The sequence below is a fragment of the Seriola dumerili genome, unplaced genomic scaffold (genome assembly GCF_002260705.1).
Source record: "Seriola dumerili isolate Sdu_G_001 unplaced genomic scaffold, Sdu_1.0 BDQW01000040.1, whole genome shotgun sequence".
NCBI lineage: Eukaryota > Metazoa > Chordata > Actinopteri > Carangiformes > Carangidae > Seriola > Seriola dumerili.
Genome location: NW_019174295.1, coordinates 3,684,551 through 3,698,339, shown reverse-complemented (window position 1 = coordinate 3,698,339; position 13,789 = coordinate 3,684,551). Strand labels below are relative to the sequence as shown.

The 13,789-nt window shown below is 40.2% G+C and overlaps 2 protein-coding genes across 2 annotated transcripts; one reads left to right on the top strand and one right to left on the bottom strand.

The window, feature by feature from the left end:
- Positions 1–289: 289 nt before the first annotated feature.
- On the bottom strand, positions 290–7,019 carry LOC111217027 (von Willebrand factor A domain-containing protein 7-like). The gene is made up of 16 exons (XM_022738710.1): positions 6,959–7,019; positions 6,615–6,802; positions 6,188–6,457; positions 5,922–6,015; positions 5,447–5,581; positions 4,941–5,127; positions 4,660–4,829; positions 4,270–4,382; positions 4,058–4,174; positions 3,495–3,701; positions 3,275–3,407; positions 3,035–3,184; positions 2,786–2,878; positions 2,420–2,697; positions 2,023–2,316; positions 290–1,867 (listed from the first exon to the last, which is right to left on the bottom strand). The coding sequence occupies exons 1-16, from the start codon at positions 7,017–7,019 to the stop codon at positions 1,400–1,402; spliced, it is 2,958 nt and encodes a 985-aa protein (XP_022594431.1). The 3' UTR covers positions 290–1,399.
- Positions 7,020–9,322: 2,303 nt separating this feature from the next.
- On the top strand, positions 9,323–13,771 carry LOC111217026 (protein ABHD15-like). Its single transcript, XM_022738709.1, has 4 exons — positions 9,323–9,943; positions 10,717–10,946; positions 11,055–11,181; positions 11,275–13,771. The coding sequence occupies exons 1-4, from the start codon at positions 9,323–9,325 to the stop codon at positions 11,785–11,787; spliced, it is 1,491 nt and encodes a 496-aa protein (XP_022594430.1). The 3' UTR covers positions 11,788–13,771.
- Positions 13,772–13,789: the final 18 nt, after the last annotated feature.

Genomic DNA, 13,789 nt, shown 5'->3' with positions numbered 1-13,789 from the left:
CAGTTCACGTTTGGACTAGTGTTTGCATCCTTCTTCATATGTAGTTCTTTCATTTTTATATCACATTTTGGTGATAACAACCAATGATGATGTTTAATTTTTATAGCGTGAATAATCACTTGTCGCTGTATGTCTAAGATTAAAGCTGGACCGGCAGGTATTAATAACAAATTCAGACAGGTTTATTGAATGGTATTGATTTGTTACCAGTTAGTCACCTTTATAACCTTTAAACTGTCATTATACACCTAAAAGAACCACAGCAGTCATAACTTTTTTTCAGCTTTATTGTGTCATCTTTGTTTTTGTTTAATATTATGTTTTTGTTTAGTTTTTTTGTGTTTTTTTAATCATGTGTTAAAGAAGCAACCCTGAGATGTAGATATAATTTTAAATGATCAAATAAATGTAATCACTCAATTAACAATATCATTCCACAATGGTTAGCAGCATTACCCATAATAAGAATGAATGATCCCTGATTGAAGTATCATAAGTGAACTGACATGTTCACGTGGCCCTAGGTCTTCATCATATCACACACAACCCTATTAAGCTTTTAAATGTGCATGAACGCATGTCGCACATGTAGTTAATATTGCAGTTTCCAGGTTATTAGGTTGAACTACTTAAATCCATTTATATCAACAAGGGTAGACCGAATATTAAGAACACATCCCAGTATAATGGCTTCAATGGAATTTTAATTGCAATGGTATAATGGTGGTAATAGATGGTATATTTAGTTGTTCCATGGTACCTTCTAAGTTACAAGTTAGGGGTGTAACGACTCTGAAACCAAGACAACAAAAAAACTAATTTTTCATTTCACAATTAACACTATAACACACATAAATCACAAATGTATTATTCTATTTGAAGTTAGAACCAGCTGTATATTTTGTAAATATAACACATTACACCTATTTTGGTCGAATCATGATCGAGTGATCACACCTGCGGTAAAAGTTAGGCTAGTCCGCTGAAGATGGATAATAACCCTGATTTTGCAGACCCCCAGGCACAATCATGTCAACAGTGTGTATGAACTGAACAGTGGCTCAAAGATCGAGCTCGAACCATTGATTTGGAGAATCATTACACCCGTATTACAAGTAATATACCATGGTACTGACCATGAAACAAAAATGTCAAGCATTCCCAGCTGCTAGCTTCTTAATTGAATATCTTTAGGATTTTGAATCTATCGATTTATTGCAGGGCCATTGTATTAGTCTGCATTAGTTATAGTATGTGTAGCTAATTAACCTGGCAACTGAGTGGACAGCAGTTGATGCAGTTGTTTTCAAAAGCTGAAACATTCCCCACACCAGTGTTTCCCAGTCTTATCTGTCCCACCACCATTTAATGATCAACCGAAAATATAACATGTAAAGACTCAGTTGATCCCCATTTCGGATGATAAACCGAGCCCTAGAATCGTGGTGCTAAGGCAAAGAAGAAAAGACTGAACAGCTCTGGTAGACAAAGACACAACAGGAACTGCTGTAGGAAGTGGCGAGCTGGTGGTTGTAGTGATGTTCATAGGTTGCGTGCTGTTGTCGGCCGTTGTCCGGACAGTGTAGAAACAGGAGCCTACATTACCCACCCGATCCACAACCAGCAGCTCCACATCAGGTGAGCAGCAAGACGCGTTGTAGGACACCAATGTTACGTTCTCGTTGTCAGCGGCCAGGCTGGTGTTCATGGTCCCGTTGCCTTGTCTGAGGCTGATGCGGTCGACGCCCGTCCCCTCAGGCCCATCAGTCACCTGAACAGAGAGCTCCCACATCGACACACTGCAGTTTGCAGAGCAGTTGGACCGCAGGCTGAGCAGCTCACACACTGGCAGAGTGAAATCAGTCACCTACGAGGAGAAGAAAAAGTCGATAAAGTCAACTAGTTTTACATCAGCGATTCAACCAGTGAACACTATGACGAAGGGATTCCTTGAGCTAAAATTATAATTTGCTGCCTGAACGTTTATTGAAATGTGCTTTTCTTCCTCTAATGCAGAGTTACCGTGCGGAGGACAGTGAAACGCAGTACGACATAGTTGGTATCATTGCCCCCCGGTGCGTTAGCCTCAATGGTCAAGGTGACATCAGTACCAGATGGCGTGTTAGGAGGTGCTGTGAGGTTCACTGTACCATTAGCACTGCGTCCAGTTTCCAGGGATAAACTGGATGGGAAAGTTGATGTAAAACCTTGGTCATTTGTAGCTTGGATGATGAAATTTCCTCCTGCACCACTAGTCACCACAGAGAAGGGAATAGAAAGTGGTATTCCTGGAACCAAGATACTGTTTGAATCAGCCTAAAAACGAAGGAAAATGGACTATAGTCAGTATCAGTTGTAGAATTCAAAGTTCAGCCTATTTTAAAAGGCAATCATAGGTTTTAGATAGATTTTTACTTACAGCTGTAACAGTCACAGAAGAAGCCCTGATACTGGTGGATGACTGCCTTTGGAAGGACACTGATGAAGCTCTGGAGGAAGCATTGCTGTTTCGCCCCTTTATTAGCACCACAAACTCAACTGATGGTATCCTGTCAAACTGAACTAAGAAGTCTCCTCCATCCTGAGCCTCCACACTGCCATTAACCTTCCCCGCCCCCGATGATTCAACTAGGGTGACTTCCGTCAGTATGGCGGAGTCACTCCCTGTTATTGTCACACTCAGGGTACCATTGACACCTGCAGGAAAAAGAAAAAATCAATTCAAGTACAGTATGTCTAAATTGGTCAAATTATTTTGGCATATCACAAAATTCTGGGTCTTTACCAGCTCTGGGACGGTTTTCTAAGAGACCAAAACCTCCAAATGGGCCTTGCGACACCTCCAAAAAGTCAAACAGGAAGTCAATGGAACTCTCACCTGCAAATAAAAAATTGCAAGGAAAAAACAGTAATTTGGATGAAGCAGCTATTAAAGGTAAAGGAAAGTTATACCTGGAATAATAATAAAATATAAAGTATTTTTTATTATTATTATTTATTATGTGATTTAACCACATAATCACGGAGGCCTCACCTACAACCTTCAGAGTGTACGGATTTGTCGACACCATTTTAATTTCCCACAGTCCCACTTGTGTGTTTAACTGCAGAGTCCGGAAGTTTCCCACCGACTGGGATGTAATGATCAATGATCCTGTCATGTTAGCACTGTTCTGAGAAACACCTAAGAAACAACAAGAAACGAAGCACACTGGTTAATGGGCCAAGAGTTAAACCAAGTTAATTGTTTTAACTATCAACAATGACACATCACCTGCGGGACTGATGAGAGTAAAGTCGACAAAGCGCCCAGTGATGTAAATTGTGAGGTTTCTTACTGACTCGTCAACTGTGAAAGTGAAATTTTCGGCCTTCCCTGGGCTCCTGGCTGCTTGTAGCAGAGTTACCTAGAAGATTAAATGAAACTGGTGACACACCTGATTTTTTTATTTATTTAGTCAGCGGTGATGCCAGTGTGAGCATTTTGTTAATACCAGAGCGGAGCTGGAGGACTCTGTTATGATGTTGGTAGCCTCAAGCAGCTCACTTTTAGTGACTTCAATAGCCTGACCTCCTGAAGCCTGAGCCAGGTCTCTGTACAGCTGTGCAACTGATCTCCCCATCCGACTGAGCTGTTGTTGTTGGTTGTTATCACTTCGTCTTCGGCGACGAAACCCAGTGCCAGTAATCATGAAGTTCACCTGAGAAGAAAATATGTGACTGAGAATGTCAGACAAAAAGCCCATTCACAGGGGCTTTAAGTTTATCATGAACACATGTTCATTATACTGTGAATTCACGAAAAAACATCTATTATCTTTGTTATTTTTTTCATACATAATGAAAAAATGTTCCTAATAACTCCATACAATGTCATTTTAAAGTACAGTCAAATCTATAATAAGATAAATGCCAATGTTAGATATCTAGCTAACATAATATGTCACATGACAAGTAACCAACGCATCAGCATTTGCAGTTAATCTGTGAATATCTATTTCTTATCTCTGTCTTTGTCAGAGGCCTGTGAATGTTTTAAACACACAAAACCACTCGCCACTGTTTGGGTCCGCTCAATGAGTGCGATCACTGTGCTTCTCAGGTGAACGTCTCTGGCAGGTGCATCAGTGAAGAGGAAGATCTCAGAATTTGAGGGAGCACCAGTTAAAGCCAGCTGTATCAGGGAGACAGGACATGAAGAATAGTGTAAATTAAACTTTTTTCATATGACCAAGAGATTTTCAATAAACCTCAAACACATTACAGCACCTGAAGTCCTGAGAGACTCATTTCTGGAAAATCTCCTCCACCAAATGCTGATAGTGAATTAATAGCATTCTTGAAAACTTCTGGGTCTGTAGTCTTTATCAGTGGTCCAAAATCTGGGATTCAGGTGGAGACAGGAGAAAAAAATAGATGTTTTTATTCTTCATCTTGTGTGTATTTTTGATGAGTAGTTTGTGATTTTTATTATTGTTCTCACTTATTGCTGGAACAACAAGAATACAGCAAATACAGCAAAAGTCAACTGATTGGTTTTGTGTTTAGCAGAAAAACAGGACGTAAACTAATAAACTCAGCAGCACAAACATCACTTTACTTCAGAGGAAAAATAAACTATAAAATATTGTAAAATCTCATGGGGAATTGAAATCCTACCTGGATCATTGAACGGTACAAGAATGTAAAGTGAAGGCTCCTCATCTGTTCCCACTTTACTGTTGATTATAGAGGAAGTGACGGTCCTCACTGTCGCAATGTCATCAGCCATGCTCCCCGTGGTGTCAATCACAAAACAGAGAGGTTTACCTTTGATTATTCCCATCATCCTGAAGAATGAGAGAAGTCAGAGTTGGATAAAAAACTAAAAAACTTTGTAATTCACCTCATTATAGTACATACAGTAACTGTAACTGAAAGATGCAGGATGAGTCTCGTACTGGAGGAATGGTCTGTCACCAGCAGCCCCTCGAACGTCCTCCAGTAGCTCACTGGTTGCAGCTATCGCCACTCTTGCTGCTTCAGCGTGGAGATGTCCATGACTGGAATCAAACTTGTCTTTGTTGATGCCACCTTTAGGCTCAATCTTACTTGTTTGATCAATTCCTCCTCCATGGCTGCATTTTCCTGTTTACAGTTAGAAATAAGAACAAAATGCTACATACAGATTTACACGTCTCTTCTGCAGAGAATAGCACACATATCTTAATTTACAGTAAGATTGTTCTGTGTAAATATGTGTTGTTTTTTTGCCAAGTATGTGTGTATGTCATTTGGTGTATTGCTAAAAATGTGGAATTATGGCTGTCTTGGGGCCCATTATGTTATATTAAACAAAAACAGGACATAAGATTCTGATCCTGACAGAAGACTCCGACCCAGTTTATTTAAAAGTATGCTTAATTCAGTAATAAAAACAACTACAAATTAATATGAAAACATTTACCTTCAGGCTTCGTGGAGAAAACAGGTACAAAATTAAAATATCCCGTGGTAAGTATCTTTTCGTCTAGGATATCCTCCAAAATGTTGTTAGTGCAGTCGTCTCCATCACAGTTGCGACATGTCGCTCTGCTTTTAGCTGTTGATTAGTTTAGATTCAACTTGATGGTTGTTGGACACAGTAAGCATCAGAACAACGAAATGCAGTTGCACATCTGACCACATAAAGCCAACAGTGTAAATATGTACATCATTTTAAGAAGAAACACAGAGACCAATGAATAGCAGCATAATGAGTGCAGATATATACAGTATTAAGAGAAAGCGGCGTACAGTGCAAGAGGACAATATGTACATTTTTGAAGGGTAGCATAAGTACAATCACGTAACTAAAATGATCATGGTGATGATGAGCGTCATGTGCATTCTTCTTTTGTTAAGACATCCAAACACACACTGACATTATATGATCCTATTACCTGCTAAGTTCCCAATGCTGGTGCCTGATTTGATCAGATTGGAGTTTGGACGCTCGTTTCCCATTTCCACCCAGTTACTGTGGCTGTAGAAATCCTACAGAAAAAGAAAGTAAGACAAATTCATTAGTTATAACAAGCAATATCAACTTATATTTTAACACAAATATAACTTCACTACTTTACATCAATAAGCAGCCTTGTAGTTACATTTATTTATTGATTCATAAAATAACTGTTATGGAAACATAACCATTAAAAGAGAGTACCTGTAAAGGGTGTAATATTATTCCCAGTCTTATTCTCGATGTCAAGAAGTTATTTTCCTTGTTGCTGGCCTTCACAGCTGACAATCCTTTTGTGATGATTTTCCTTCCCTCAATGAATTCTTCATTGTCAAAGTGATAGCTAGCAATGTAGAAAGTAAGTAAGTCTACTCCTAAATTCGTGTATTTGATTAACTTGATGGCTCGGCGGAAGCTCTTGGATGATTTTGATGCACATGCAGCAGCAACAGACTCAGCGGTAAATGGCTGTGGCTACACACACACACACACACACACACACACACACACACACACACACACACACATTTTTTTTGCAGACTGAAATATAAAACACATTTATTGTATTAATATTACAGTGGAAAAAAAAACCCTCTTTAACCCAATTTAATTTGGTTGAATGAATTCTTACAGGAAAAGTGAAGTCTTTGCCCTCAGCCAGGGCCAGGGCACGGCACACCTGCACAGTGGTATTTAAGAGCGCTCTCTCAGTGATCTCCTGATGGTTCAGAGATTCTCCTCCAAATATACCAAATGCATGAGCTCCAGTCTGCAGAAGCAGGAGACACACCACAGCCAACCCAGACATCACTGCACCACCTGTGGGATAGACATGAGGAAGAGAATAAAAAACACGGCTAATATTACTGTTTATCGTAAGTGACCTAACATGAGGCAAACGCTATCATAAAGGTCCGTTCTTACCCAGGTAGTGTCAGGTGGCAACAATGCCAACAGTCAACAAGTTTATCAGACCATCTTGCAGTGGGATCACACTTTCTACAACGCCCATCAACATGTTGATGGTCCGACTCATGGGTACAGTATTATACTGTAGTATTACATGGGTACTGAGTACTCATGAGTCAGAACATACTACAGTATTACATGGGTAGTCAGTACCACAGGACAGAACCTCAGAACAACACCCATCTTTGAACTCAACCTTGATTCTGATCTAAACTACACACCTGTAGAGTTTTGTGACAGACAGACAGACAGACAGACAGACTCCTGACATGGTGCTAAAACGAAAGCGAAACTTATAAACTTGACTGATTGCACTCAAATGTTCATATTCAGATGACAAATCAAACCCAAAATTGATTTGGCTTTGGTTGGTTTTGGTAAATACCTAAATGGTAGCCCTTGTTATTTGCACCTGTATGAGAATTGCATAAGCATGTATAAGCAAAACAAACAACCAAATACAAGACCAGTGAATAAATTGTTTTGGTGATAATAACAACAACAACAACAACAATAATAATGATAATAATAATGGGTTTTTAAATGATTATATTTTGTTTAACATGGGACATCATTACATTAAATAGGTATTGATTTATATGAAAAATGATATTAAAATCTAAAAATCTGATTTCTTTTAAATTGCACTTTTCTTTTAACATTAACAATAATCGTCAAATAGAACTACTGTACCTTAGGTCGTGATGTGGTCTCATACTATTACCTATTGTAACAACTTAATTTATAATAATGCTCCATGTCTTGGGTGGAGTTATAACTCTGCTGCACTAGTTTGACCAGTTGTCTTGCATAGCAACATCAAGATTATGATTTGTAAATGTTCAAAACAATACATTGTAAAGACATACATTGTCATTTTTTTGCCCTCAGTGTTTTCTACTAGAAAATGTAGGTCCACCTCAAATGGCTTGTTACTATAAAAGCATATGCCTCATACTGTTATACTCATACTGATCATAAGAGTTAATCTATGATCTTCACATAACAGGCTTATTTACTTGACATAGCCTTTTTTTTAAAAAAATAAATCATTATAGCAGATTTTGATGCGTCAAAGTTTTTCCTAACAATAGCTGCAGAGGAAATGTATGCAATTCGTTTTTTATTTTTCCCATTTATTTGTGTGTGTGTTTGCCTGTCTTTCAGAACATTTGTAAGGCCACATGGGATTCCTGAATTTTACTATTTTTATGGGAACTCAGTTACTAAATGAAAAAGAATTCCTGAATCTGCAAATACATCTTTTTCCCTTTGGTTTGTGCATGTGTTTACTCAGAATCCTCTGTGTGGGAGAAAGTGATAAAACCAGTAGTAGTTTGTATGTTGTTATGACATTATAGGGACTGAGGGCAAAACAGAAACGTTCAGGCACTAACCACATCCAACAATGCAGGCAGACAACAGCCAGATTGTCTGGTCCGTTAAAACCACACACCTCTCTGCTGCGTCTGTTTGAATTCTTTCATTTTCATTTCTCATGAATAGGTTGTACTAGAAACCTGTTAAAGTACCTGACAGCAGAGGATGGTACAGTGTGTGCTACAGTACAATAAAATGACTGATAGAGGACAATACTCCCATTCCAGGCTACTAGTGCATCTTTACAATTTAAAATACTTTTATAATTATTTCCAGATTGTTAAACAGAGTCACAGGAAAGGTCAAACAATCAATTGACCTGACCACAGGCGGACTCCGGTCAAGTTGTAGAAACATCTCAAAGATGATCAGGAGAAAGGGGAGGCACTGAAAACTTTTGTCAATGTGATATTTCAGTTTTTCCTTTTCAATAAATTTGCAAAAATTTCTAAAATTCTGTTTTCACCTCGTCACTATGGGATATGAAGTGTAGATTGATATTATTATATATTCTCTTTTTCTATATTTTTGCATAAGGCTGCAACATGAAAATAAAAATGTGAAAATAATTAAGGGGTCTGTATACTTTCTGAAATCACTGGATATGGCCTGTGTTTGCTCAGTTTCTATCAGAGCTTGTGTTTGCAGTGAATGATTCATGGAGGGAGGAGAAAGAGAGAGTGAGTGAGGAGGAGGGGGGGGGGTGTTTGAGAGACAGCAATTTACCCTGTCTATCCTCAAGTTCACTTTTTTATATTTCTTTGGCAATCACTGAAGACTTCTCTTTACTCTTTGTAACAAAGTGGAGAAATGAAACGACTACTGAGAACATCAGTCAACTGATCAGGCTGGACCGTCACGCTCATGCATGAAGCTTCAAGGCAGGAGTTTGTCAAACATGGAGGGCAAAGGTTACTGCTGACATCACAGCGAAACGTCCCAGAGAAAACATCAGATTTGAGGCTGAACTAGGATCTCTTGTATTCACCAATGGCAGTATTTGTATGGGACTGTTTCCTGTGTTTTCTCCCATCCCTGTTACTTTTCCTGCTGTGTCTGGCTCTGCGCTGGCCCAGAGCAGGATGTTGGACAAGACTGACTGTCAGGGCTGCAGAACCCAGGTTCATCTGCAAACCCACTGCGCTGGCCAAATATCTGCTCCGGCACTGTGGCTCTCTGGCCAAGCCCAGATTGGCTCCGTGGCCCAGGGGAGACCCCCACCTCCAGACTCTGTCCAGTCTGCTGTGGGGACAACATGGAGACACGATACAGTTCTCTAGAGATAATCTGTTACTGAGGGACGGGGGAATCGTAGCTGTGGACTGGGCTGTGGGGACGGGAGCGGGTGAGGAGGTTGGGAGGAAGAGGTGGGAGGGAAGGAAGGAGTATCACTCAGGGGGAAAGGCGCTGGGCTACTTCACCTCGACGCCGCCTGTCCTCCTCCTCATCCCTCAGTCCTGGGGAGGGATGACCCCCCACTTAAAGGCGCTGTGCCACCAGGCCGTGCGTCAGGGCTTTTATGTGGTGGTGTTTCACCCTCGAGGCACAGCGGGATGCCCCCTGACCACAGCACGACTGACTGAGTTTGGAGACCCAGCTGATCTTGAGCAGGTATAGAAAGAAAATTATGTTTTGGGGAAAGTATTTTTATGGTGTATGTTTATGTGCTGAAACAATTAGCTAATTAATTAATGGACAGAAAATGAATAGCCAACAATTGTAATGTAATAATTTTTAGTAATTTAATACTCAAAACGGTCCAGTATTTGCCAGGCTTACCCCATTTTTTCAGGTGTGATGATCTGCTGATTTTTTCTGTTTTATATCATTGTAAATTGATACCTTTGGGTACTGGACAGTTGGTTGGACAAATTAAGCAACTTTAAGATGCCACTTTGTATTCTGGGAAATTGCGATTAACATTCACTAGTTATTTAGTTTTTTGTTATTTCAGTAAATCATTTGGAAAAACAATCAACAGATTAATATACAGTATAATTAATCATACACAATCTCATTTTAGTGTGTTGGCATGCTAACCTTTGCTAATTATAGCTAAACATAAGTGCAAATGAGGCTGATGGGATAGTTTTCAATCGTAAATCAAAGTATTGGAAGAACTGTGCTTTGACGACCTGAGGGTCGCCGGGATCAACATTAGAATTCATAATTTGAGGACCATGAATGTCTGAACCAAATATAACATGGCAACATCATGGTGGCGCTAGAAGAAAAGTCAGCGCATCATCAGCAAGATTAATCCTCTGGGAAACATAAGGAAATCAATCAAATAGTTATTGTTGTTTCAATCTGCACCAAAGTGATTCAATGCTTTTTTTCTTTTACCCGACACTGATGGCATCTTGGATGTCTTCCATTTTCAGGCGGTGGCTTATATCCACAGCCGCCACCCATCCTCTGTGCTGGTTGCAGTGAGTGAGGGTTCAGGCTCAGGGATTCTTCTTTCCTACTTGGGGGAGCATGGATCAGGTACATACCTGACAGCAGCTGCAGCCATCTCACCTGTGCTTCAGGGCCAGCTGTGGTTTGAAACAGCCATGCCTCCTATTTATCGCTGGGGGGCGCTGTTTCACCGGAAAATGCAGCTCAGAAGGTGAGCGAAATTAAAGTAGAAGGAAAATGTAACAATAGTAGTTACAACACTGATATGAATGAAATATGGACATAATCAATGTTTTTTTTCTCATGGCTCTGGTGTAAGGTACGCAAATTCCTTCAGAGCCGTCCTGGATGTGGATCGGGCCCTCGGCTCTTCCTCCCTCAGGGACTTTGAGGAACGGCTCTTTTGCTCCTCAGCCCAATTTCAGCAGAGATCCTCTAGACCTCCAGCAAACCCTGGGCTGAGCTCAGGACCTCATTCCCCACAGGGCCTGGCACCTTCAGTGGCCTGGGCACTGGGCGAGAGGGCTTACCCAGCCAAGGACTGGGACAGCTACTGGGAGAGGAACGAACCACTGAGAGATGCGGATGAGGTGGCCGTGCCAGTGCTCTGTATCTGCAGCCGTGACGACCCTCTCCTCCCGCCGGCCTCCACGTTGCCCATCCCCCTTTTCCAAAGCAATCCTTATTTCCTCCTGGTGTTGACAGACAAAGGAGGGCACTGTGGATTCACTATGGAAGGCCGAGAAGAGATGGAGGGAGCTAGGACTGAAAATGACGAGGTGGAGGAAGCCAGCTGGAGTCACAATGTGGTTCTGGAGTACTTCAGAGTAGCGGCTGATTTCCTGAAAGGAGAGGAGAGGGATGGAGCAAGATGGGGTGGTCCGCTAGGAGAATACAGTCAAGCTGGGCAGAGGAACAGGATCGGAAACATGGCCCCTCCTCGCAGGAGGAGAGCCACCATGACGAGGAGACCAAGACCACAGGCGCCTGGACAGAGCAGGGTGGATGCAGAGGACGGGAACTTCACCTGGAAGAGGTCCTATACACGCTGAGGAGAAAGAGATGGTGGAGGATGAGCTCCGTAGAGAAAGACTTTATCGACTTTGAGGACACATGATCTTTGGTAAAGACAAACGAAAGTGACAAAGCTTCCCTGATCAACATTTAGTATTTATCTCAACATTGTACTTATTAAAGCAACAGGTTTTCAAGCGATATAGCTGCCAGCTGGTTTAAGAAAACCCCCTGTGAATGAAAAAGAGATTATGCAAATTGAACAAGCAGTGTGAAGACGAAAACAACTTTTTTGGCTGGGCTTTAAACAAAACTGTCATGTTACATTATAATACCTCAGGCATTTATGACAAACAGTATAAAGAATCCAATATTTAGGCTACAGTTAAGAGTTTTGTAAACTTTAAATGCTTTAACTTTGTCATGCTCCTCACACACAAAACACCATAGGACAAAGAAATATTAAAATTACTTTATTACAGATGATTCTTTATCCAGTAGCCCTCTTCCAACAAAAAATAGTAATTACAAACAAAATATTACATTTATCCCCTAAACTTTGTTTCTGAATTTCTTTTATACATTTTAAATCACTTTGTCATCTGTAAGGAATAGCTTTTCTCTTCTGCTATGCGACATTCAGCTTTTTGCACAATCTATACAATTTAATACAGTTTAATACAGGTCTCTGGACCAGGGAGAATAAAACAGCAAGATCCACCAAATGACAGGAGAGACAAAAGGAATACTGATAAACAGACTGTACAGAGACATAACCCTGCCTCCCGCCTACCCTCGGCCAATGGCAGCCGTCCCTCAGCACACTGAGGGGGATCACAGTAGACTCTTTGATCTGGTCAATCACTTGTGCAATCAGTGCAACTGATCCAGTTCAGAGTGACCAAGGTCTAAAGCTAGACTCTGCCCCAACTGCCTCAAAAAACACCTGGGAGTTCTAGTAAACACAAGAGACGGTCTAAAAATCTGCCACTCGTTTGGCCCTCTGCAGACATCACCTGAAAAATAAAATTAGCCTTTCTGGTATTAAAAGGAAATAAAACACTAAAGAGCTGGAAACGAGGTTGATAAAATATGATGGGTACAATGCAATACTTTTTGAAAAGAGAAGTGGGACCACCACATTCTGTTTTTTTTTTCTGTGTTTTCAGCCATGACTGTAGCCATGAGAAACAACAGATTTATAAGTTGAGTTCAGGGTGGTAAGGTTTAAAAAAGGCAAATACTTAAGTGCAGTGTGAAAATGCTTTGTTTATAATCAGGACTAAAGAGGGCGCACGTTTCATAAATCCGACATAAAAGTCAAAATGATATCAGTGGACCCCACGACATCTAAGAGTAACCCTATCAAACAACAGATATATTTTCACTGTCTTGTGCAAGAATTTGGAAACGTTTTCAGGTTGTGGAGTGCACTAAAAGTGTATGCAGCCAAATGTTTTAGAATTCAGTAGCTTTTCAGATTTTATAGGTCTTTAAAAAGGATTCTTTCTTTTTCTGTGTTATTATAACCTTCACTTTAGGCTAGTGAGTCTTCTAAAAATCAGTCTTCTATATTGGGTATCATAATGTCAGTAAAATATAGCCTATGCTACAGCAAAGGCTACACCTAACTAGATTTCAAATTATGTGCAAAATCATCCTCACTCAGCATTAAAACAAAAATGTTGCCATTTACTCGAGGCAATCTGACCTGGAGTTGTGTTGTTATTATTCACAACAGAATATCTGTAACAAGTTTCAGAACTCGCAGCTGCAGGTAAGACAGTGAAAACCCAGCGGCGCTAAAACATCTGGATACCGCTGGTCTAAAACCACGTCACTGTGTCTCCATCACAACAAGTTAATTTGTCTTTGATTTGTCAATTAGATTTCCATATTTTCAAATTCAAAATATACAATATTAACAGGTTTCCTGTACAATCCACCTCTGAAATCATATAATGCAAATTCTCTGCATTTCACAATAAGACTTCCACCTTTATCGCTATAATCCTTCTTTTTTTTTATATATAGATTTAT